A 25903-nucleotide genomic window follows, 5' to 3' on the forward strand; every position below is an offset into this window, starting at 1 on the left:
TCAAGAGACGTCGCAGCTCTTCACGGCCACACTCACACACGCACACAAACTTCGTGTGTGTGCGTGTGTTAAAGTTGAGCTCAACTAAAGTATTAAACGTGCAAAATTTGAGGGAAAAACATTTTACCGAGGGGAAAAGCATTTTACCGAGAGTCAACTCAACTGTTGAAATAGCAATCAACATAAATAACTCAGAAATTTACTCGTGCAAAAATACTAAAATATTGTTTTTTTAGTTGTTATAACACATCACAACACAAAATTTACCTTGGTAAATATAATTATTTTAATAATTATTTGACGATAAGAATTAATATTCAGGTGTAATTTCTAACCTGTGACGGTAACTTTTGTTACCTTACTCACTGATTTGCTAATAGAAATCACGTGGTTGGCAATAACCAAATACGTATGGTTATTTACTATACCGTACATACAGCATCATTTTCTTTATTCACAACATTCAAAAGACAAACAATCCTACACGACAGAAACTTGACACCCTTTGAGAAATTAGAAAACTTTCAACGTGAATGATAAGAGTGCAATGTAAAGAGAACAAAAAATGCATACAACAAAAACGTCACAGTAATAAAAAAAAATGTTCGTTATATTTACTATACCCACTGTCGTGTAATAGCCATACATTTGCAAGCTAAGTGTCAATTAGAGCCTATGAGGGAAAAAATTGGGACATATTCAATTAATTGATGTTACATTTAAAATAAGTACAGTACAGCTCAAATAATGTGCCCTCAAAGACATAACATCAACATACATACAGTCTGCCTATGCCATATGTGTTTGCATAATGTGCTTCTCTAATCCTTTCCTATTTTCCCACAGAAAACGTATACAAACACAAATCTGACAGTCGGATTACCAAACAACCATCTACATAACAGGAAGCTTGCTCTCCCTGTTTCCTGAACAAGCAAACCTCACATCCCTCCCGACAGACGTGATGTTCATGCATAAGCTGCCTGAAATACTGTTGTGGCGAAGTGAAGTAAGGCACATTTTTTTTTATTTATCTATACATTTACCCATCATTATTTTCCTGATGGTAGACTACTGTATGTGTTGTGGTTAAAACAAATGAAATCATTTCAACTTGCCCCCTGACACATTACACACATTTTACGAGTCAGCTAAATCCCTGCAAATGCAATAATCCTTCACTGTGGGCTTTAAACAGCAACGTCAGTGTTGGCCTTATTGACAGTCATAACATGGCTCCACTTTTGACCTCCATTGGCAAGTACAATCCTTTCATACCCAGTCAATAAATCTATCAAAGTCTAATGGCAGCTCATTGCATAAACATAAGGTGTGGGCTGAAAATTGCTATACCCCAAAAAGTTCTAATGGCATATAAGGACCATAACATACTTTTCAACCAAACATCTCTCGGTATTCATTGTTGATCATTTAGACATAACTCATATAAATAGATCTATGCGCTGATTGGGGTACTTTAATTGGCTACATTAAAAGGGTAGCAACGTTCCAGAACAAATGACTCAGCATCCATGCCGACGAAATAAATAATTATAGTGTGAATACTGAGGGAGGGTTAGACTATGTCGCAAATACAAGTTATCTCAAAGACCTGCACACAGCCAACTTGGCTGTGATTCTTTAAACAGTACAGTGAGAACACACCCTCCCCAGGCGGGCTCCAAAGAGGAACAGGAAATAGAGGATGTACTTCCTGAGGCAGCGGAACAAGCGTAAGCCCACCAGTGACGTCATCATCTTTATTGTGCATATTGTATTGACGTGCTTCTCCTTATTCGGCCTGCGTTCTGTGTGAATATTGCGCTGACCCTTCCAATTCGATGATGATGATGATGATGATGATAAAACACTCTTCAGTCATCAATAAGGTCGGAGACCCCCCCTCTTATACTGATAAGACAGATATATCACAATATGGTGGCAACAGTGGAATGGAAAAAAAATGGAATACAATCACATTTAGTGTCATTCCACATGCATGACAATGCATGCCTCCCCAACAAAACAACACAAAAAAGCTTAAAATCTGAGAATAAAATACAGTATGTGTATAAAATACAGTATATGATCTGTCTATATGTGTTGCCCAACCATTTGTGTTCAAATATCCTTTCGATAAGAAGATACAACACTGCGACACTTCAGTGTTTTGCATTGTTCGTTCGCCTTAAGCCATCATCCAACTGCCAAAATTGCTGCAAGTTTTTAAGTGGGTTGAGTCTACTGCTATTTCTGACTTTTTTTTAAGAGGCAGTGTTGAAAATGGACAGGTGTAGGCTTCAATGACACTGTTGCATCACAGCGGCTCAGTCTAATATTCCAGCCATTCTTTTATTGAAATGTGGGAGGAAGTAAGAGTAAGCAGAGAAATCAAGTCTAGTGAGCTGGAACTCCAGAATTGTACCCCTATCCCCCTCCCTTCAGCTCCAAGTGTCCAAAAAAGTGTATGCTTCTAAGACCAGTACTATGTGAGTAATTAGTATATAAAAGAAAAGACCCCCAGAGGTCCGACATGCAGCATCAGGCTTAATGGCAAACAATACTTGGAGGAGTCATCGGCGCATCTGTTCACAGCATGCAGTCAGCACACACAACCCCGGCATAACTTTAATTCTGTTTTTTTTTTTTTTTTACTTTGGTTCCCCTTTGCACCTGAGCACAATTGACGAGGCCGTTGGGAGCATGCACCGTGCCAACAGTGGCCAGCTAAAGTTTTTGAAGAGAAAGGAGGAGGGCTGTGCGCTTTGTACATACACCTGACACATACATTAGCTCCGTATGATGCATTCTGGGGCATTTTGGACACTTTTGCTTTTAAAGGACAACCGACGTCTCCGGACAAGTTGTGTTCATAATTTGTAAAATGGCTTCAAATGACTTCTACTGGGCGTATTTTAATAAGATTCCACCGCATATAGCTATATATTTTACATTTTAAGACTTGCGCTGAATATTCAGGAAGTCTTGTTTTCGAGTTAGTGATGAGGCCGTACGTGACGTGACTAAAGGAACGCCCCTGACCGAAAAAAAGACACATTGTAGCAGTCCTTCCATCACGTCAATGTATTTTGCTATACTTGTTTGGTCTGACAACCTCGTGTTGCACCCAAAAGCCACCAGAAGATGGCGTCCAAGCTCCATATAAGAAATTTATCAGCCTGTGGAAACAGAGGTGGCCACAGGAGGTCGCCATTTTGTGCCTCTTTTTGAGTGAGACATTTTCCCCCAATGTTGCCTCAAAATGGCACGGAATAAATTATTTAATCGATTGCAAACATGTATGCTTTCCTCTTCAGAACTATTTGAATCATATTCATAACTGGATGTGTAACAAGAAAGCATATTCTCCGAATCTGAAGCCATTGTTTTGATTCTCCAGCAATGCAAGCCGTCTTGGCGTGACGTCACGAACTGGGGGCGGGACTTTCTGAAAATGCCCAATATGCAGCTCAATTTTTTTGCAGATTTTAGACACTTTAAGCCATTTTTATTGGTGTTTTGCATTTGACTAAATATATCATACTGCGTGTTTTGGGTATTTTAGATGCTATAAAACGTTTTTCTGATGTCAGTTAAGAAACAAAATAAGTGACGTTGGTTGTCCTTTAATGTATTCTTTGAATCTATTCATTTGGAAACAGCAATCATTTTTATGCATTGAAGCTACCATCAGCCATAAAAGAATGCTCTCATATATTTACATCAACTTCTTTTAGCTACCTAAATCCAATTTTCTGACACAATTTGAGAAATAACTGAAGGTCTTACCCCCAACAACAACAACAAAATCTATACACAAATTATTTAGTAACAAAAGCGTACCATTATGAACAAAAATGCTGGAAAATCAGGAAAAACAAAACATGACCAAAAAGCGCTTCGCAAAGGTAACAACATAATTCCTCTGAGAATAATATTTCACACTGCAAAAACACAAGTCTAAAATCAAAGACAAAACAAGATAAATACTTACAAGGCGGGATGCCAGAGAGCAAAAACAACAATGGTCTGGAAAATAACACTTGAGCATGAAAAGCAAACAAAGTCAATAATCCATCCGAGACTTGGTACTTTGAAAATCCTTCACTCCATATCTTAACTTGATACGTAATTGGCAGCAGGTGTGAACCCCCTCCTCTGCCCCCTATTGGACTTTTAATCCAATCTGCCAGATCCAAAATCCAAATAATGACTCCACCCTGAGAAAGAAATAACCAATCTGCTCATAGTATCCCTTAAGCGGGTGAGGAAAAACACCCTCCATTTTATTTTGGTACACAGTGATACCTCGGTTTTCGACCATAACCCGTTTCAGAAACCTGTTCGAAAACCGATTTGTTCAAAAACCGAAACAGCACTTTCCATTAAAATCAATGTAAAAAAATCATCCGTTCAAAGTCTAGAAAACAACTTTTTAACTATTTCATCGCATAAACCGGATAAAAACCTAATAATATAGCAGGTCATGTGTAAAATTCTATAAAAACAAACATTTATTTTCACCATTTTTTAACATCAACATTAACACATAAAAATCTCTATCTTTCTGCCCCGGGGCGTGTTGGCACCTATCCCAGCTGTCTTTGGGCAAACACAGGCCACACTAACTTTTCAAACCATCCTCTGCCTGCTTTAAAATCATACTATTCAGGAGATCTTAACCAAATATGTCAGCATTTTCGCAAAAATAAAACAACAATATTAATGTGTCGGTCACAATGAGACAATGACGAAGACGTGACATATAGGAAGTGACGTATAAGGAAGCGGAGGGTAGTCGTGTGATGCATTCAGATGCACTCAGTTTGGTTGCGAACCAAATTTCGGTTGTATACTGGGGCATAAAAATATGACATTTTTGGTTGAAAACCGAATGGGATGAGAACCGAGACGTTCGAAAACCGAGGTTTGACTGTACTTGAATAGTTTCATGACATTCATAAGAAAAATTCCACAACAAACCACAGAAAGGAATTCAGGGTTTATATCTGTACCCTTTCTGTTGAAAATTGAACACACGTCTATCGTCGTAGAAGCCCGCGTTCATTTATCTTTCACCCATCTGCTACTCTGGCCACATACGCTAAATGATCTCCGGCAGCTTGCGACAGCGGGCAGCAGGAGTACCATTTTGTGGCAAACGCAAGCTGTCATTGCTAACACACTGACTGCTTACGGCTCACAGTGGAGTGAGGATGAGGAAGATGATGATGACGATAATAATGGCAAAGGAGGTTTATCACATGGGGAGCAAAACATGTCATCAGGACAAACTCAAACTCATTCAATGATAAGATAACTTTTATACATTTCCCGTAAACTCTTTTGAACGGTTGCATTAAACTCATTCACTGCCAGACAAAATGTCTGCACTAAAGTGCCAGGGTTTTTGTCATTGTCACTCGAATCCCAGAAAAATAGCAAACATTAACTTCCACGCCCCCATTATCAAAAATATTCCACTGATTGGCAGGAGAAAATATTCAACTAAAATCCTTCACTAAATCGCCATGGTGGGGTAAGGTTCAATTTGGATCGTTCGTACAACAGACTTCTTAGGCAATATAGGCTTAGTTATGCTGATGAGGCGATACCAGTGCAAATGGGGAAATCAGGCCAGTCGTAGACCTCGTGCTCAGGCAGGACAATAGAAGTAATCAGTCAGGACAATAGAAGTAGCCCCAGGGAGTAGTCTTCTGCTCCCCCCAACCTGAGAGCATGGACCAATCAGAGCAGAGTCAGGCACTGCGACGTCTGGACAGTAGGGATATATATATAGGGCCGAAACTACCAGCAAAAGACTTTACTGCGCTGATGAAGCATCTTGGATAAGAAGCGAAACGTCCGACACCTTCAAAGAAGTACAGATGACGACTGAAGAAACCAGCGCGTTATCGGCATCCAAACAAGAAAAACAAAAAACAAAACCAGAACAAATTCGGGAATGGCGCTCTACGTCATATTTTCAATTTCAGAATAAATTTGTGAATGGCAGTGAATGAGTTAATTGTTTTCATACATAAATTCATTCAATGACCAAATTTGATGAATCCTCTTTCCCTTTGAGCGCCGTTGCCGTTTGACAATTCAGTTGAATAACCCGCAAGGTCTGATCTGTAAACGGTCATAAACTTCTATATTGTAATATACAGCAATCATAAAAAAGATGGTTGTCATTGTAAACATTAAATGTCACACACAGTGGGACAATAACGACCTTGTGATAACTTGTTCAAAGCGTGTTGTTTGACTGATTTTACAGAGACGTTGGTCATGGTTCAAGCTCAAACAAGACTCTACACGGTGAGGGATTTTTAATTAAGGCTGGGAAGGAGGGAGCATTTTTACGATGCTGCACTTTAATGGCCCGACCAAGAAGTGAATTTTTACAAGTTGAAGGTGGAAATCAAAAAGCATAAATCGTTAACCTCGGTAAACTTACCCGAGCAACTCGACAACAACAAGTTTGTCAACCTGAAGAACAAAACACAATTTAACAAGGTAGCCGATTGAAAGACCAAAATACATTCTCGTCTTTTTGGACCAATTTCGGATTCCTTCTTGAATTGCAAGCCATGAACATAAAAACAAGTGGAGGGTAGACAGAAAAGTGCCATTAGGGATAATAGGTCATTAAGACTCAACTGGTTAAATCAAGCATATTGTGGCAACAAACACATTTACAAAAAGCGCTCCGGGATATGAAGAGATGGTCTGTTCAAGAAAGACGATAGTTTTCAACATCAGGTTGGCAATCGTCTTTTATTGAGACAATCACCCAAAAAATGGGCGGAAAACGCGGTGTGATGTGGCTACAGTATCGGCCCACGTTGACCATTACACAAGCTACCGTATTTTCCGGTGTATAAGGGGCCTTTTCTTCCAACGATGACCCTGCGCCTTATATGTGAAGTCATATTGAGGTACAACAGGTCTCTCAACTACTGTCAGGGAGCCCGTTCTCCTGACAAGAAAATGGTGGCCACTGTTTTTGTCCTCTATTCCCCGCCCACAGTCTTCGGTTAAAGCCACGTGATTGGTCAAGAAGGTGGCAGTGAAGGGGTGGGGTTACAGACAGAGAGAGAGTGAGGCCGTTCTCCAAAAAACAAAATGGCGTAATCGATTAAAGCCACATGATTGGTCAAGCCCCAGCAGTAAGGGGGCAGGGCTAAATATTAAAGAGACCGGCAGACGACAGAGAGTGAGTGGGAAAAGACACACACGCACAAAAGGGAGACGACAGTGCTTGAAACAAAACAAAAAACAAGTGACAAAAAACAAAAATGGTGAGAAAATGGATAGAAAACAGTGAAATTTAGACTTTTTTTCAACTTTGATAGTTCAAAAGCAGAATGTAGACCGGAAGGTTAAAATATCCCATCAATCAGGCTCCACAAATAACCCGCATAAGTCATCTCTACACTTGATGCAAAAAGCTATCAACCCAGTTTAACAGAACACAATTGATGAGGAACTAGATACAATTATCACAGAGAAAGCACCTACAAGGGATCATTCCTCAAGATGGTGAAAGAAGCCTATGATCCTTATCAAGTGTTTAATGCTGATGAAACCGGCCACTCCATTCCATCAACGACCATCACAAAGGTAAATAAAACGACTTTATAATACCATAACACATTTATTATACATAACTTAAGGTATGTTTTGTGTAGTTTTAAGGCTTTGAAAATTAGAAAGTAGAAAATTATGTTTAATGGGGACCTGGGAACGTATTATTCTCATTTTAATGGTTTCCTATGGGAAATTAATTTTTGGGATAGACACTTTTTGCCTTACACAGTGTCTGGGAACCAATTAAGTTCGTAAGCCAAGGTCCCGCTGTACACACACAGGTAACAATCAGGTGGCGTTCCTGTAGAAGGAGAGCATGTCGTCCAAACTTTGGGTGGGGGCTTGCGGTGGCTTCTCGGGCTCTGTTGCTTTGGGAGTTGGCTCAGGCTGGCTTGGCTCGCTGGGTTGAGGGGGCACCTGGGGGTGGGGGGGCACAATGGGTTGAGGGTGGGCCTGCGCTTGGAAGTGGCTCGGCATTGGAGGAGGACACTGAGGGTGGTATTGATTTTGGTAGTGGGCTGGGAAGTGAGGAAATGGGTATGGTGGGCATACAAAGTGTGGAGGTGTGAATGGAGGGTAAAAAGGGGGAAGGATGTACTGGAGATTGGCAGGGGGGACGGACGGGCGACATGATGGTGGAGGCTGTGGCTGGACTGGGGGATTTTCTGGTGGGGGAGGGTGTATAGGGGGGGCTGCAGGGGGAGGACGTGATTGGTCATCCTGGTTTTCAGTGTTCCAGGTGGGACTCTGGGGCCTCAAGAAGGACATTTCCGGATTTTTCTTCTCGGGTATTTGAGTCTTTGCGAGTCTAGGGCGCTTCTGGTCGGTGAAGTACGTGGAGGGAGGTGCAAACTCAGAATCTCTTTCCGACTGACGCCGGCTTTTCCACTCACTGAACATGGACTCTGAAATACCCCCCCCCCCAAAAAAAAATGGAAAGATGTGACTGTCAGCAAGAATGCTAATAACTTTTAGTTGAATACGTCTGTGTAAGCTCTCAGTCGTCCATCGATGAAAAGGTTTCTTCAGCCGTCATCTGTATTTCTTTGAAGGTGTCGGACGTTTCGCTTCTTATCCAAGATGCTTCGTCAGCGAACTAAAGTCTTTTGCTGGTCGTTTCGGCTCTCTCTATATATATCCCTACTGTCCAGATGTGGCGTGCCAGACTCTGCTATGATTGGTCCCTGCTCTCAGGTTGGGGGGAGCAGAGGACTACTCCCTGCAGCTGCACTGATAGTTCCTATTTTTCTGACTAACGACTGGCCTGATTGCCCCACTTCAGGGACCTATCATAGCAGAGTCCGGCACCGCCATGTCTGGACAGTAGGGATATATACACTGATTACCTCAATTGTGCTGCCTGAGTAGGAGGTCTACAACTGACCCGATTGCCCCATTTGCACTGGTATCACCTCATCAGCATAACTAAGCCTATGTTGCCTAAGAAGTCTGTTGTACGAACGGCCAGAGCGACCAGCAACATTTTAGGTCGCTGACGAAGCCTCTTGGATGAGAAGCGAAACGTCCGAGTACAGATGACGATTACGAAGTAAACTGACACTGATTCATTTTGGACAAAATATCCTTGAGAGAAATATACCAACATACCTTTGCCTCTGTCCCACTCTCGGACATGAGGGACTCCAGGTTTGGTATCTCTTCGTTCTTGAATCTCCACTTCCACTTTCTTCACTCTGCTGACCTCTGGTGGATCATGCGGTGGAGGCGGGACTGCTGTCACGTCCTCATCTGCAGTCACCGTAACCACACAAGCACATATATTATTACCAAATAAAAAAAATGAAGAAAACAGAACAGGACACTGTAGTGGATTTGAACCTTCATTCTCTTCCTCGAGCTGTTCTTCCTCTTCCACACCCCCTTTTGCCTTCAGTTTCCTCTGCTTTATTTTGGCCAGCCGGGCCTGCAGGATTGCCTTCTTTTTCTCCTTCAGTCGTTCTCTCTTGCTCCGTTGGTCAGTCGTCTGAAAAAGGAAACAGTCATCCATTTTAGAGGATCATGCTGGACTTGTTTATTTACACATTGCCATATTTTCAGGAGGGTTGAGGTTGTCGGGTTTTCCCCCTAAATGACTAAATGCAACTAACTGGAGTGTACTTTAAAGTTACAACTGAATGGTCCTTAAAAATGTACTGTAATGGATTTTTAAAAGATGTTTTAGCCAATCTGATCATTATAAAACATTTAATTTCATAATTCTTCTTCATAATAATAATAAAACATTTGATTTCTAAGCACCTTTCAAAACTCTCAAGGACACTTTTCAGTCACAGGATAAGTTTTTCTGTGGGTGAGTAGCAGCAGCCACACGCGCCAGCGTTCACTCAATCCGGAAGTAACTCAAATAGATAGAAAGATAGCTAGCCAATAGATACCTAATAGATAGCCAGCTAGATAGCTATATAACTAATAAATAACCAGCTAGATAGCTAGCCAGACAGATAGCTAATCAATAGCAAATAGATAGCTGCTAAGTAGCCTGCTAGATAGGCAGCCAGATAGCTAATCGATAGCCAGCTACGTAGCCTTCTAGATAGGCAGCCAGATAGCTAATCGATAGCAAATAGATAGCTAGCTATGTAGCCTGCTAGATAGGCAGCCAGAGATCTCATTGATAGCAAATAGATAGCCAGCTACGTAGCCTGCTAGATAGGCAGCCAGAGAGCTCATTGATAGCAAATAGACAGCCAGCGAAGTAGCCTTCTAGATAGGCAGCCAGATAGCTAATGGATAGCAAATAGATAGCCAGCCAAGTAGCCTTCTAGATAGGCAGCCAGATTGCTAATGGATAGCAAATAGATAGCCAGCTAAGTAGCCTTCTAGATAGGCAGCCAGATAGCTAATCAATAGCAAATAGATAGCCAGCTAAGTAGCCTGCTAGATAGGCAGCAAGATAGCTAATCGATAGCAAATAGATAGCCAGCTAAGTAGCCTTCTAGATAGGCAGCCAGATAGCTAATCGATAGCAAATAGATAGCCAGCTAAGTAGGCTGCTAGATAGGCAGCCAGATAGCTAATGGATAGCAAATAGATAGCCAGTCAAGTAGCCTTCTAGATAGGCAGCCAGATTGCTAATGGATAGCAAATAGATAGCCAGCTAAGTAGCCTTCTAGATAGGCAGCCAGATAGCTAATCAATAGCAAATAGATAGCCAGCTAAGTAGCCTGCTAGATAGGCAGCTAGATAGCTAATCGATAGCAAATAGATAGCCAGCCTGCTAGATAGGCAGCCAGATAATGGATAGCAAATAGATAGCCAGCTAAGTAGCCTTCTAGATAGGCAACCAGATAGCTAATCAATAGCAAATAGATAGCCAGCTAAGTAGCCTGCTAGATAGGCAGCAAGATAGCTAATCGATAGCAAGTAGATAGCCAGCTAAGTAGCCTGCTAGATGGGCAGCTAGATAGCTAATCGATAGCAAATAGATATAGGCTATGTAGGCTGCTAGATAGGCAGCCAGATAGGTAATCGATAGCTTCCGCTTTTGCTGGCGCCAGGCTCAACGTTCATGTACCACAACAGTGAGCCCACCAACAGTACAAGAAAAGAATGAATCTTAAAATAGAAGTTAGCAACTCACCTGGTCCCTGAGCATGTCGAGTGTCTCCCTCTGCTTTCTGCGATCTTCCTCATCATGAGAAAAGGCAAAGTAGCCTACGCCAAGCTCCCGAGCCTCTGCGAGATGACACAAAAGTACAAAAATGACGACGAATTTCCGTTTCCATGATGCATATTCCAGCGGATCCCTAAACGAAAGCTAACCTTGAGCCCTGATGTTCTCATAATGGACGGGTCCAACTGGCTTTTTCATGGCTTCCTCTTCTTCTCGCTCCCACTCTTGCCTTTGCAGTTCTCTCCGCATGTCTTCTGACAGCAGGTCGGCAGAGACTTTTCTGGAAGGAACGAAAATATTCTCAGCACAATATCTATGTACGCACCCCCCTAAAAAAATTGATTTGATTACCCAGTTCCTTTGAAGTCATGGTCCATTTTCATAAAATCTGGCAAGTCTTTCTTCATACACCTTCGAGATCGTCCCAAAGCGTCCACAAAGTCCACCCTACAGCAGAACAAAGAAATACAGTTTCTTTCTTTCTGAGTCAAAATTATAATCCTGAATATTACCATTCTTCATCTGGGTTCTGGGGTGGAGGAACGGGGGACAATCTGGCTCTTTCCTCCGCCTCTTCCTCGCTGTCAGCATCCTTCTGTGTTTGCACTTCTCTTCTTTTGTCAATAATCTTTTGCGCAAAATCCACCAGGTACAACCCCTCCGTTTCTTCATCTGATAACATGGTTAATGCAATGACCATCTTTTTTTTTTGCAATTCAGATCATTCTTAAATCATACATACAATAGGTAGCGTGCCACTCATTTCTGACCTGGAAAATTTCCTTTTGTCATCTGTTCGTAGAGTTTGGCCTTTTCCTCAAGCTTGCTCCTAATAAATAACAAAAAAAGTATTAATGACGGTGTAATTTTGTTTCAGACAACACTCACAACTTACTTTGCAGTATCCAGGGTTCTCTGCTCCTCAGCAAGCTGTTCTGCATCTTTGTCTGCTCTTGCCGATACTCCAGAGTTTTGCTTAACCCATACATTTGGCTTCTACACGGTGAATACAACAGCAACCTGAGTTGACAGCTTGTATTCGGATAGAAAACATCAGAATGAACACTTTACGTACCTTAACTTTGGGTTTTGGTTTATGTCCAGTGCCGGCATTTTCTTGGCCAAGTCTTTGCTGTTTAAATTGCTCCTGCTTTCTGTACAGCTCTGCTTTAAGGTCCACCAGCTACAATAAGCCGTAAAAGATTAGGAATCTACTTTAAACAATTTCTGAAGCTACGTAAATGAATCTTAGTTGATGCTAGCAAACTAGCATGAAAATTAACCTTAGCTGGGTTTCTCGTTGCAATTACCGTCGCGCGATGTCGATAGTTTGCTTTATAAAAGCGCAACTTACCGAAGACGCTGTCACGTCAAACGGTTTTTTCTTTTTGTCCATTATAAAATCTTTTCTTGACCAAATTTGAAGACATTTATCGTGACACCACACAAAACCTCCTCTAACCTTCTTCTAGTTTTGCTCGTTGATAAAATATTGCACTACCGCCGACTCGTGGACATAATTAGCAACTGCACTTTAATTTTTAATCCTATAAACTAAAGCGATATTTTGATTTAATGTATGTACTCAGTTTAATGGCTTCTTCAATGTGTATGTTAAATGTGTGTCTAAAATTGTTGATTTCATTAGGATACTATATTATACTTAATTATTATAACTAATACAAGAAAACAAATTAAACCTATTTCATGTTGATGTTATAACTTTTAGAACATAAAGGTCATTATATTTTTCATTCAATTATGTCACTTTATTTGGAACATTTTATGTTCCATTGTTTAAAATAAATTAATTGACCACAGGAAACAAGGCGCTATCGTTAATTGATCAACTCGAGGATTTAAAAACAATAATAACGCAACAACGATTGCAGGAAATAATGGAATGAGTCATTTATGGTCAGCAGGTTGTTCTTTGCTCACCTCTGCTTTTGACAATTCTAAAACATTTTCAACACACGTTCATTTACCCTAATTTGTTTGTTGCTTTTGATCTTTGGGAAAACATCTTCCATTCTATTGCACTAACACATTTTGAGAACTTTGTATGAAGGAGACATCTTTCAGATTATTTCCTTTCAGTCAGGGGCCGCCACAGGAAATTACTCGCATGATATGTGACGGATAAAACTCTATTATCACACGATGCTTCAAAACAAACAAAAAATGTGAAAAAAATACTTATTACCCCCTGCTGTGAGAGAGTCAGGAAAATAAAAGTGTTGCCGCATGCATCGGGCACATTTGTTGCGTCCGGAACAAAGTGTACTCTGACCCACATCTTGGGATTGTATTTATTGAGAAAATGTCGACCGGCACAGCCCTAACTGTTTTTCATGAGTCAGAGCCGTCAATCACTTTTCAAAACCTTTCCTGTTCAAAAGAAAAAGCACTCAAAATGGAACTTCAAAGTGGACATGCGCTTGTCCTTCAGAGACAGCATTTCATTCTCCCAATCAATAATGTTCCTTAAAAATGCTTTTACACTTCCGCGCCATACTGTCGTGTACTGTAGAGCTCTCTCTTCTTGTGGCCATTGCTGCTTCAAAAACAAAACTGCAATAATTCATAAATTGAATTTACTTGGCAAGCTTTCAACCCAAAGCGGACCACGTGAAACATGTCAATCTGATAAAATCATAACAATATAAGGTTTTAAATAACAGCATGCAATTGCACAAATGTACACTGCACTGCAGATATAAAAGTCAAAAAAACATAATACTAGTAAGGGGCCGCAAATAAACTAACTGCAACAAAGCTGATTTTTCAAATAGCCAAACTCATTAATTCTCACACTCAGATGCCATAAAGCTGTGTGGTATTCTTTCGGATGGTGGCGAGCAAAGATGGCATATCTTCCCCCTTAAGAAGACTCAACTCTTGCAGTGTATGGATGCCCAGTCCAGGATGGGAAAACCTGCAGTCGTCTTTCTTCACCTATCGGAATGGAAGAAACTTTAAAAAAATGGGAACTCTCTTTGTTGAGTGTTACTAAAAGTAAAGGTAACACATCTGGGGGTCTGGAATAAAATACATGTGAATGGATGAAAAAAACAATTACGTACCTGTAATTGAAATTTTCTGAAAGAGTATTTAATGAACGCTCTAACATTTAAAGGACAACAGACACAATTTTTTGTTTCCTAACTGACATCAGCATCTAAAATAGCCAAAACATGCAGGCTGATATTTTTAGTCAAATGCAAAACACCAATAAAAATGACTGAAAGTGTCCCAAAACTACTTCAAAATGACGAATTTCAGAAGGTCCCGCCCCCTTGTTCGTGACATCACGCCAGGAAGTCTGGCCTTGCTCGAGAATCAAAACAATGGCTTCAGATTGGGACAAGATGCTTTCTTGTTACTCTTCCAGTTATGAATATGATTCAAATAGTTCTGATGAGGAAAGCACAAATGTTTGCAATCGATTCAAGAAGTCATGACGCATCAATTCGAGCCGTCAGGACTCCAATGTAGCGTCCAAGAAAATGCACAAGATGGTGCCCAAGCTCCGTTGGAAATGGCCTGATTTTTCTGCTGGGAATTTGTGTCAACTAGTATCAACTAGTAGTCTTGGTGCAACACACAACGATTCACCATCGCGTTATGTGTTTTCCTTCTGATTTCGCCATCAACACGAAGTTTTCAGACCAAACAAAGTACCCAAAATGCATTGTGTGTCGCTTTCTCGATCAGGGGCGTTCCCTCCGTGACGTCACGCCAGGAATCGTCACCAACTCAAAAACAAGACTTCCGAAATATTTAACGTGAGTCTTAAAACGTAAAATATAGCTATATGCGGTGGAATCTTTGTAGAATACGCTCAATAGAAGTCATTTGAAGTGATTTTACAAATTATGGAGACAAATTGTCCGGAGGTGTCGGTTGTCCTTTAAGAGGAATGACACAACACTGTAGTTAATGTTTAGTTTGTCATTAAAACACTGACATTTCCTACCATTCTTGGCAGGAAATACGGTGCGTCTGTTTCCAACACGATGCGGTCTAGAGGAATTTTGCGGACAGCATCTCGGGCCTCAACGGCACTGGAATAGGTGATCACGGCTGTGAAGCCCACATACAAGTTGGGGAACGCTTCCAGGAAGGGTTCGATCACATGATAGCTGTTTGTAAAACAGTGCCTACACAATCCAAAATAATCAAAGCATACAGGAAAGAAAAAAGGTCAGTACATGTATTGTGTTGATGGGTGTCCATGGATTTTTCATTAAGAGCCATCAACAATTTGTTTTTTTTTTTGTTGTTTTGACTTCAAGATGGCGTTGCAAGAGTGGCTGCCTGAATAGCAGGTCCTGTATTTTGTTCCTCTACTTCTTCCTTTTCTTTTACTTTCATCACTTTGCTGCTGTGAAATGTAAATTCCTCCACTGCGAGACTAATAAAGGCTAATCTAATCCACTGACAGGAAAATGGAAGAAGAGAGCATTTTTTGTGTTGGGTGGAAAGCTAAAATTAATTCAATATATTGGAGGTCAACATATTGTAAGCAGTTAAACATTTTTAAAGTGTGTGGGGGAGAAATCTTAAAAAACATGCTTTGTGTAGTATTCGCAGGGATTGACTGTGTTATTCCGTCCGCCATTTTTTTAAATACAACCCTAAATTAATTAAATAACAAAAAATGCAATCACAAAAATTCTAAATTTCACGTTTAACTCATTCACTGCCATTCCCAAATTTATTTGGGAATTGAAAAGCATGACGCGGAAAGCCATTCCCGAATTTGTTCGGGTTTTGGTTTTACTTGTGGAGACAGGGGGGGGGGAGTGCCGATAAAGCGCTCGTCAGACCTCTGGCAATATTTTTCCCTCCCACAAGGGGGCAGCTTTTGCCTTTTGTACAGCCGCCCCCATTTCAGGCTGAGATAACTCCAGACGCATATCATTTAGGAATTAAATATTTCTTACTGATGAAAGATGAGAGTCTAAGGTTTCTTACGCTGCATTGAATGTTTGCTTTATGTATTCCTAGAACTCAATATTTTGTGGGTCCTGCAACTTGAGTGAAAATGACAAAAACCCTGGCACATATTTCCATGTCGTCTGGTAGTTAAGAAACGTGTAGTATTCGCAGGGGCTGACTGTATTATTCTGTCTGCCATTTTTATGAAATGCCCCCCCCCCCCCCCCCAAATTAATTAAATAATAAAAAAATGCAATGACAAAATGTCATGTCTCGTAAAATGAAAGTCCTAACGATTTTCTTTTGGCATTTTTGTGACAAGTTCTAACGGATAAACAAATTCTAACGGATAAACAAATAAAAGAGTGCATTGTTCTCCAAATAGCCCCTTGGACAGTACTGGACTTAGGACATTCCTGTAGAACAGGGGTGTCAAAGTCATTTTTGCCACGGGCCACGTTGTAGTTATGGTTTCCTCTCGAGGGCCGTTATGAATTTGGGGAACCCATTAGAATGTTTAAATCCCTTCAAATATTACATATAGAGCACACAGCAAATTGATGAATAACTCGTTTTTAAATCTGAAGTCAAGAATAATGGAATCATCATGGAATTTAACAAGTTTGATTTGCTTTCGCGGGCCGAAAAAAATGATGTGGCGTGCCGGATTTGGCCCGCGGGCCTTGACTTTGACACCTGTGCTGTAGAAGGTACTCTAGTACACTCTCAACCATGAGTACACACCTGTGAATTTTATAATCACTCGGGACGCGCTTCTTCAGGATGGCTAACAGGTCATCATCTGCATCCCTGCAGTGGATGAGCAGAGGCTTGTTCATGGCCACAGCCAATTGCAGCTGTCGCTCAAACACCTTCACATCAAGACAAAACAATCACGATGACAGCCGAGCTTTCATTTTGGGCTCAGATTAAGTGATTTCGCTCCTACCTCTTTTTGTTTGAGGATACAAGTGGAATTTTTATGGGAGTAGTCCAAACCCATCTCGCCAAAAGCCACGGCTTTTGGATGCCGCATGGCTTTCAGTATGCTGTGTTCATGAACACGGGAGTACTCGTGAGCAAAGTGTGGGTGACACCCAAAAGCACCCCAAACCATCTCCTCATCCAGAAGATCTTCCCACAATGCCTCTTTAGTCATGAGCCGCGGATTGCAGAAGTCCGCAATGCAGCCTTGGAATTCTGCCGGAAAGCTGCAGCGGTAGAGACTTCGGAAACGGCCGAAGGAGCCGCGGAAGCGCAGTTTTCCGTAAAGCATGTCAAGATGGCAGTGTGTGTCGATGAAGCTGCCAGTGCTGTGGGGGTAACTTGACCAAAGGGGTTGCGGTTTATCCATGGACAATCTTGGATTCCTAGCTCTATCATGTTGAAATGAGTAACGGGGGGAATGGATGGAAGAGCCGCCGTATGACCGCCGACGTATGGGTGAGGAGATCATTTCAAGACTATCCCATGGTAACGGCGTAACAAAGGGCTCTGAGAAATCCAGAGTCTCTGTGTTTAGAGTGCCGCTTTCCTCTCGCTGCTGGTTCAAGACAAAAATAGTCCTCTGTAAATCCACACTGCATTCTCCCGGGGACGACAAAGGAGATGTGGCGTAAAAACTGTCATTCCATGGCGGGCTCAGGCATTTCCATCCGTCATTGGAGGCATCCTCAGGAGTCATGCGGGAAGACAAGGATTCTGGGATCTACTCAAGAGCAAACAAGAGGCAATGTTCTGAGCTTTTGTAACTACTTCCAGCACAAAACGCTGATAGACAACATTGAAACTGAAATTGTAAATCTTTGCTGTGTCACCTAATTGTGGTAGAGGGTATTTTATACAGTGATACCTCATCTTACGAAATTAAAAGTGTGTGTAAGGCGAAAAGTGTGTCTTCCAAACATTAATTTCCCATCAGAAAGCATTAAAAATTAGAATAATCCGTTTCCAGGTCCCCATAAAACATAATTTTCTATAAAATAAGACATAAAACTACACAAATATACCTTATTTATGTATAATAAATGTCCTATTGTATCGTAATTAAAGAAATAAACCGTACAGTATAATAAAGTCGTTTTATTTACCTTGGTGATGGTGGTTGATGTCGTTGCCTCTTGAAGATATCCAAGTGATATCCTCGGGGATAGTACCCTCACTCACACGGTCCCCTGATAGCTGCTTTTAATTAATAAAAATTAACAGAAGTTTTTCAACCTCTTCTATTGCGTGACACCGTTGCTTAGACAACACAGAAACACCCTTAGCTACATGTAGCAATGGCCGACTTAGCATATTGGCCTCGGGGACGCTAAGTCACACAAACGCACACCTTGTTCGTGTTTTTCGATGATCTCCTTCTGTTCGACCGTAGTTTTCTTTTGTGTCCTCTTTGGCTTAACACTAGCCTGTGGTGGGGTCTTTCCCAAAAAGCGAAAGTATCCACTCCATAACAAACCACGTCTGCACTGAGTGCACTCAAAGAAAGTGGGTGTGGAAAAGTAGTCTGGCGCTGTTCCGCCATGTGGTTTGGAAACTAGTCCGCCAGCCATTTTGTTTCCAGAAAACTAGTTTGTATGCCAAGATTATATTCTCGCGAATTTAATGTTCGTAAGGCGAAAAGTTCGTTAGCTAAAGCATTCGTAAGCCGAGGCGTCACTGTATTTCCAAAGTAATTATGTTCAACCAATCAAAAGACTCACGGTTTGATCCACCATAGCTTCAGCATATGGCTTTGTGGAATAAATTAGCAATGAGTCGGCGGATTCCCTTACCGCAACGCCGCCCTTGAGCAACAAATTACATAACTGCTTGGAAAGTAGTCAAACGCAGGCCGCTGTACCACTGTGTCGTTAATTGTTTGTTTAAACAGAATCGTTTTACACTGCCAAAAAGGCCACCATTTTCCCCTTTTTGTCATTTAAGAACATCAAACAGTTGTCCCGCAAAGATTTTGTCTGCAGGGGTGGCATCAAAGCTAATGCACAGATGCACTTTTCTATTATCTAATAGATATAAAAGATGACTTGAAATGACATCAAATGTTTTCTAATTAAGCATGTGCTTATTTATAAGCACCTTATCGGAGAATAAAAATAATCATTTTTCTTTTGATTATCTGGGACTTACCCGATTGTCGACTTCAGGCACAACATCATCTTCTTGGCCAACTGAAACCACAACAGCTTGAGTAGTTGGGCACTCATCTTCATTGATCTTTATCTGTGGTGACCAGCAGCCAGGAGTCATGAGTGAAGCCGGACTATGTTCTTCACTCGTCTCAGGGGAGTTTACAGGGGGCACAGAGCAGCCAGTGCTAATTTTTGTAGGTGTGCTCATCAATCCCCTGGTCTCCAAAGCTGCGGATAATGCCCTCTTGTAGATAGCCTTCATGCCTTCTTCTGGTGTCCTGTCCATTTTCTTGATGAAAACTGTTGAAGAAACAGTGGATGAGTTGCTCTGTGGAGACTCGTGCTGATTAGTGTCCTGTGAGATGACCAAAAAATTACATAAAATCTGAGTTTAAATCATGGGATTCTCATGTAACAAAATACACATCACTTCTACACATCTTCCATATTTCATGAATTGTTCTTACAAAATGTATTGCACAATAAATTATTCAACATTTTGACAGACAGCACAATGCATAAAATCACCTGGGATGCGAACGTTTCAAAATACTTCCTGCTGCGCTTCCTCCGCTCAGATTTGCTTTGAGAGACAACAGCATCAAGGGCCAACTCCGCCCTCCTCTTTGGAGTGTTGAGACTGAGCTCGCCAAAGCCAACTTTCGGCACCACGTTGTCAGGCGCAAGTGTTACATCTCTTTGATGGGATAATTGACTTGCGGAGAAGACTGTTTGATGCTTTGATATCTTAAAATCCAACTTTTTCTTGTTCCTGTCCATGTTGAATCATCTGGACGGAAAAAGATAGATAAAGTCGATTAAAAGATGGATCGGTGCCATTGGGGAAAATTACCATAATATGAATTTGTGATCTTTACTGAGAAACAAACAATCAACATAGACAAGCCACAAGCATTAAAAAGGCAGTCGGGAGTTACACAGATCAATCATAAAAGCATTACAAAGTCATGCACTAATTGAGCAAAACAAGTGCGTACTTGCATAGTTTTAGCTTTGTTTCTATTGTTTAGGTTACTTGGTTATAAACAGGCAAAATATGAGAACGAAAACTAGTCATAATTAAACCAAAACGGGCAGGGTCCATCAAGCATGAAAATTCGGAATGGTTTACAATCACTGACAGTGTAACGTAAAAATAACTCGACACGTGATATTCTGTTTTACGTTTTTCTTTCTTTTTTTTTGCACCACGTGGCAATATTAGAGACACCTAAAATTGGAACTTACTAAGAAACACGAGAGAAACTTTTAATATCCAGGTAACGCTCACGAGCCTTGTTTACCACCTAGCTCCGCATTAGCCATATTTTACCGCAACGTGTGCACTACAAAGCTAACACGAACTTTTTTTTAAATAAAAACTCAAATACATTCCGGTTTATATTTGTAAAAGTGTGTTTAGATTTGGAAATGTAGTTGGTACTCACATGAAAATCAACGTGTGTGTCGAAATGTTTTTTTTTTTCTTTAGATGAAAGTGAACTTGTCTCTTGTAGATTTGTGATGACAGTGAACGGGCTCCCGTCTGTTTCAGTGACTCAGCCCCTGCCAGAACGGTTGGAATTTATTTTTTAGATCGATTGGAATTTAGTTTTAGAACGATAAAGTAACTTATGTTTTATTTCCGAATAGAACGTTGTTTGGTCGTAGCATTTTGCAACACTAGATGGAGGCAGTGTTGCGTGTTGGTCTCATCTCGCGAGATTTGGTCAAGAGAACAACAGGTGCGAGCATTTAGTGGAACGTCATTGATGAGTTGTTACTTTTATTACTCTTATTAAAAATACATATTTTGTATTCACAACTAAAACATGTTCATTCTATTATTTACTGGAATTGAAACATTGTAATGTTATGAAAAGCATACAGATCAGCATCAGAATCAGAATCAGAATACCTTTATTCGTCCCGCGATGGGGAAATTTGCAGTCCACAGCAGCAATTGAAGAGGGATGGGGTTGGGGTGGGAGTGAAAGGATAGAAAACAAGATATACTAAGCATAACAAAATAAAAATGTCAACTGTATACTGTGCAAATGTAGATGTGCAAAAACCGTTCTATAAACAAGACTGTACATAGTGCAGAATCAAGAGATGCATTTAGATCTTGGCACAATGAGAAAATCCAGATCTCTTCTGCTCTGCATGAACTTCAAGATAAGAGTTTCTCTTCAGGGGTACTTGATGACCTTCAGGGACGTTCCCAAGATGGGGGGGGGGGGGATGCAAAAGAACACACTGGGGCGCTGTTAATCATTTAAGCGGGAAGAAGAAATAAACGTAACACAACATTGTATAAGATTTGAAACAGATGTTCATGTGAGAGACTGGTAGCAATACGTAGTCAGTGACAGGCCATGCATGTCACTCCAAGGCCTTCAGTAGTGATACGTCTGAATCAATCCACAGCTGCGAATGTGGTGTGATTTACTACACAACTCGGAGTAACTCAAATAGATAGAAGAAATTGCAATTAAATTGTACCGATTTTTAATATGCACGTGTGGATTCATGATAACCTCATAACATTGCAATATTATTTCCTATTTTTGCTAGCTTTGGAGCTGTCCAACCTTTCTTTATGATGTCCATCTATTCTTGAAAAGTCCGTCTTGAAAACGGCTTTAACAGTATATTTGCAAACAAATCCATTTCTTCTCCTTCCGCCATTGTGGGTTGACAAAACCACTATTAAATCGACAAGAAAATATATTTGTTTGCTACAGATTCAATGTGCTAGCTCTGCCCAGTATGTCACTTATCACTAACGGCTGGTGATACTATGATTGGCGAGTGACTAGCCAATCATAGTTGGTGAAAACGTTGACGTTTCCAGGACCTGTAAGCAGGCCTTGGGTTGCCAACTCAAAATCTGATTGGTTAAAGCAACAAGAGTCAGACACCGCATTTAATGAGACAGGGCCTGCATAACTGATTGTGAAGGCGTCCAGGCAGATTTCTGACCCTGGTAACAAATGATGGCTGAAATGTGATTGGCTCAACGCTTAATGATGAAAACATACACCTGGAAGTCGCACAACACGGGAAAAGCAATGAAGCTGAAAGACTATTTGGAATTATTTAATAAGAATTCATGGACAAAATATAATTTACATTAGTCTGTGATTCATATATTTATAGGCCAGCAGAGAAGGCCTTGCGGTCCTGACGACCCACCACTGCCAATAGTACTCATAATAAGGCTAAATTCCTCCCCCCTCAACAAAAAAAAAAAAAATCACAGAATTAAAACTACTGATCACCAAAGGAACGGTGGTGACGGCGTTTTACTTTGGGAACTTGGGACAAAGTGGAAGGAATAAGATTTTTAAAAACTTTATTAGTCACACATTGAACAGACTAACTGAAAGCAAAGGTTTCACCAAATGAACACACATACAGGAGAAAATATTGACTAATATTTCATATAATGTGAGGTTGCATCTGTGAATAAAACTTAACACACACAGTGTCTGCTCACTAAAGGTTGGCCATGTTTGAATAAAAAGAAAAGTTTAAATGACAAAAGAAGTCATACATTTCAACGCTCAGTAGTTACAGACATCAAATACAGTGAAATCTTAAAATTGAAACAGGTCAACCCTGAACCCAAAAATAAAATAGCAAATCTCACACATACAAATTTTATTAGACTTGACGTCAGTGCGCTTTATTTAAGGACACTTGTTTTTTGTCATTTGCTTTTTTTTTAGTTTTGTTCTGATGGCACCACATCTGGGTTCCACTGATAAAAAAAAAGATAAGGATATTGACCTTAAAACAATTAAAATTGTTAAAAATATAAGTAGGATGACTTCTGCCTGCAAATAAACCCCCGAACAGATTTTTTTGCCCCCCTCAATCTTCGCATTTGATATTTTTAAACCCAAATTTTCATGGAAAATGCTTATTGATGGTATTTCCCCGCGGTTTTCAAGAACTATGAAGGTTTTAAAAAGGTTTTACGGATCCCCCTCGAACAGCGGTGTTTCATTCTTTAACCCTTTGTCTCTCTTCTGGTTTACAGAGGGCAGCATTGGTGTATTTGTGTGCTGAAAACTCACATTCCACCTTGATGTCCCTGATCCACTGGTGAAAAGATGCTTTGATCCTCTCCTCTTTCATCTAGAACTGCTTTATGTAACAAAGAGGGTACAGAAAGTGCTAAAGAATAAATGACTCTCTGTGTCTTTGTGTTGACATTTTGTTTTGTTCTTTTGACTTCAAGACGGCGCCGCGAGAGTGGCTGCCTTTCCAGCAGCTCCTGTATTTTGTTTTTCTACTTTCATTCCTTTTATCACTTTGCTGCTGTGAAATGTAAATTTCTCCACTGCGAGACTAATAAAGCCAAGTCCAATCCAATCATCTTGCAACTGAGGGTTGATTGTCTGGAGCTGGGTGAACACGAATGGCACTTTTCCACCACCTTTTGTGCTAAATGCTAATTCCGGTCCAGTGTCCGGTGAGCAACCGGTTCTTTGTTTTTCCACCAGTGAAATTGGCTTTCGCTCTAGCGCTTGAAACTGGTGCTGAAGCTAACCCCAATTATTTGTTAGATCAGCCTCTGGCACCCAATACGTTAGGGGGTGCCTTTATCACGACCATCGCAGATGGAGAGAAATGACTCCCTGGACACGTGGACATTTTGCACAAACTATTGAGCTGTGAACTTTGGCACAATTGTGTCCCAATCAGAAGCGCCATTGCGGATCGTAGCCAGCCTCGTGATCATCTACAATGATGAAAAAAAGACCTGACCGTTATATACTTTATACAAGTATAATCTATGCTATGGTAAATTGGCGAGCAGATGCTTACGGTGCTTTATTCTTCTTCTTATTATTATTATTATTATTTTTTATAATAATATCTAAGTCAGTCTTGAGTAAACGTCGACGTAAGCAGTGACATTCGGATGCTTTATAATGATGTATTGACCTCGCTCATACTTGGCTCATTGCCAGTGGAATACCAAATACGCTCTTAGTAAGACATTGTTAAGCACCAAATAAGCCTAGCAGTGGCGCCAAACAAGCGCCATTTTATTTTGGCTAGAAAAGGAGTAGAAGAGAATCTCTGAGGATCAAGACTTGCATAATCATCTTTCTGACAATCCTCATGGGAGAACGCTTCATTTTTTTTCATGATGGTTGCCCGTGTTTAAGGGCCAATAAAAACACAGCTTCACAGAAGTCATTTTTTTTTTCTCATACAGCCCACATTCCTCTTACGGAGAGGAAATGAAGCTGAACAGAAGCGACAGATTAGTTCCGTAGAATCTTTTGCTGTAATGAAAGGCGGCAGTTTCTGTCAAATAAGCCAAAAATAAAAAGTATTTATCTGCTTGCCTTGTTGTTGAGCTACAGTTCTAGAGTCCCCGAGTGGTCTTAATCACTCTTCCTGGCCTTGGATTCTGTCCAGTAGATGGCGCTCTAAACGTTGATTCAACTGACGGAGACTTTTCAACATACTGGGTGGGTCTTCCAGTTCCTCGATGAGGCAGCGCGCTATTTCTAAACTTCTATAGTCCTCTGGTCGTACTAGCCGTCGGATCACCTGAAGGGCCCGCTCCTTGAGGCTGTAAACTGTGTAAATATGCCAGTTACATAGTGAAACTGATCACTTTCAAAATTTAAAACAATACTTTAAAATCTGTGTTCTAATTTCAATCCTTCCAAGTATCGCGTTAGCTGATGACATTATTCCAGGGATGCAAAATAACTATCTGACCAATAATTAGGGGCCCAACAACAGTTTTAAAACGACGTCACCTTTGCAGGTAAATATCAGCAACATTTAGACTGTGTGTGTAAATTTACCTGGCAGGGTAATATTTACAAATGCAGCACTTCCACGATCTGCCAGAGCAGGCAGAAAGAGCTCTTTGCCATTCACCCTCAACAGGTCATCACTCTCTACATCTTTGAACATCCAAGGGTGGCCTAAGTGGGTGAGAGAGGGTCACAATGATAAATACACGTCATTAATATTAATAAATTGCACCCATGATTTCTAATTCCTATTCCACAACACTCATTAGCTCTGTTGCGCGATGATCTTAAAATACCTACGTCACAGTCAGTCACTTCACATTGACTTTGCGCAAAGGGTTATCTTACCGACGTAGGTGTTCATTATTCGTCCCGTTCTGGGCTGCAAGTCGTTGTATGGCCGTGGTACCCCACGGAAATCAATCCACATTGGCTGGACCACTCGGGGACTGCGGTTGCAGAACACAAGACTCATGGGAACGAGAGCCTGTAAAGAGCGAAGCGGAGGCAGAGACGCATCTCCATCTTGCGACATCTGAGCTCTTCGCCAATTAGCCGTAATGCTAACTTGTTTTCGGACTTCGGGCAGCCACGTCGAGCAAACACTAACAAGACTCGTAAATTTATCAGGAACAAAAATTATATGTCAGTTACTTAACTGCATCCACTAATTTGTATCCTTTAAAACGAAAACATGTACACGGCAAAACGGGGAAACGAGCTACGGACTTCCGCTTCTATTCGTATGTTTACACGCTTCACATTTCCGGCTTGAAGTCACGTGACACATGTCTTGTTCTTCA

The 25903-nt window shown here is 40.8% G+C and overlaps 3 protein-coding genes across 3 annotated transcripts; all 3 read right to left on the minus strand.

Moving 5' to 3' along the window:
• Positions 1–6764: 6764 nt before the first annotated feature.
• ccdc174 (coiled-coil domain containing 174) lies at positions 6765–12721 on the minus strand. The gene is made up of 11 exons (XM_089011058.1): positions 12585–12721; positions 12306–12413; positions 12126–12226; positions 12001–12059; positions 11743–11902; positions 11582–11677; positions 11380–11510; positions 11198–11292; positions 9436–9580; positions 9205–9345; positions 6765–8501 (listed from the first exon to the last, which is right to left on the minus strand). Exons 1-11 carry the CDS (start codon positions 12624–12626, stop codon positions 7885–7887), a joined length of 1695 nt encoding a protein of 564 aa, XP_088867184.1. The 5' UTR covers positions 12627–12721; the 3' UTR covers positions 6765–7884.
• An 805-nt stretch (positions 12722–13526) lies between these two features.
• Positions 13527–21061, minus strand: tatdn2 (TatD DNase domain containing 2). Its single transcript, XM_089010515.1, has 7 exons — positions 20757–21061; positions 19837–20098; positions 19307–19663; positions 17124–17882; positions 16919–17046; positions 15210–15393; positions 13527–14188 (listed from the first exon to the last, which is right to left on the minus strand). The coding sequence occupies exons 2-7, from the start codon at positions 20086–20088 to the stop codon at positions 14048–14050; spliced, it is 1821 nt and encodes a 606-aa protein (XP_088866641.1). The 5' UTR covers positions 20089–20098; positions 20757–21061; the 3' UTR covers positions 13527–14047.
• Positions 21062–22649: 1588 nt separating this feature from the next.
• Positions 22650–25840, minus strand: vhl (von Hippel-Lindau tumor suppressor). Its single transcript, XM_089009799.1, has 3 exons — positions 25449–25840; positions 25149–25271; positions 22650–24914 (listed from the first exon to the last, which is right to left on the minus strand). Exons 1-3 carry the CDS (start codon positions 25633–25635, stop codon positions 24721–24723), a joined length of 504 nt encoding a protein of 167 aa, XP_088865925.1. The 5' UTR covers positions 25636–25840; the 3' UTR covers positions 22650–24720.
• Between the last annotated feature and the right edge of the window lie 63 nt (positions 25841–25903).

The sequence above is a fragment of the Hippocampus bargibanti genome, linkage group LG12 (genome assembly GCF_051943395.1).
Source record: "Hippocampus bargibanti isolate YZ-2025 linkage group LG12, ASM5194339v1, whole genome shotgun sequence".
Taxonomy (NCBI): Eukaryota; Metazoa; Chordata; class Actinopteri; order Syngnathiformes; family Syngnathidae; genus Hippocampus; species Hippocampus bargibanti.

Bases quoted from the DNA above. Each gene is read 5' to 3' on its own strand.
- ccdc174 (XM_089011058.1), bottom strand. From the start codon at position 12,626: ATGGACAAAAAGAAAAAACCGTTTGACGTGACAGCGTCTTCG. The intron at 12,227-12,305 runs GTACGTAAAGTG...TTCACCGTGTAG, and splicing joins AACCAAAACCCAAAGTTAAG to AAGCCAAATGTATGGGTTAA. The intron at 11,293-11,379 runs GTTAGCTTTCGT...GTCATCTCGCAG, and splicing joins TGAGAACATCAGGGCTCAAG to AGGCTCGGGAGCTTGGCGTA.
- tatdn2 (XM_089010515.1), bottom strand. From the start codon at position 20,088: ATGGACAGGAACAAGAAAAAGTTGGATTTTAAGATATCAAAGCATCAA. The intron at 17,883-19,306 runs GTAAGTCCCAGA...GCTCTTGAGTAG, and splicing joins TGCCTGAAGTCGACAATCGG to ATCCCAGAATCCTTGTCTTC. The intron at 14,189-15,209 runs GTAGGAAATGTC...CCATTCCGATAG, and splicing joins CGTATTTCCTGCCAAGAATG to GTGAAGAAAGACGACTGCAG.
- vhl (XM_089009799.1), bottom strand. From the start codon at position 25,635: ATGTCGCAAGATGGAGATGCGTCTCTGCCTCCGCTTCGCTCTTTACAG. The intron at 25,272-25,448 runs GTAAGATAACCC...TCACCCACTTAG, and splicing joins AATAATGAACACCTACGTCG to GCCACCCTTGGATGTTCAAA. The intron at 24,915-25,148 runs GTAAATTTACAC...ATATTTACACAG, and splicing joins TGTAAATATTACCCTGCCAG to TTTACAGCCTCAAGGAGCGG.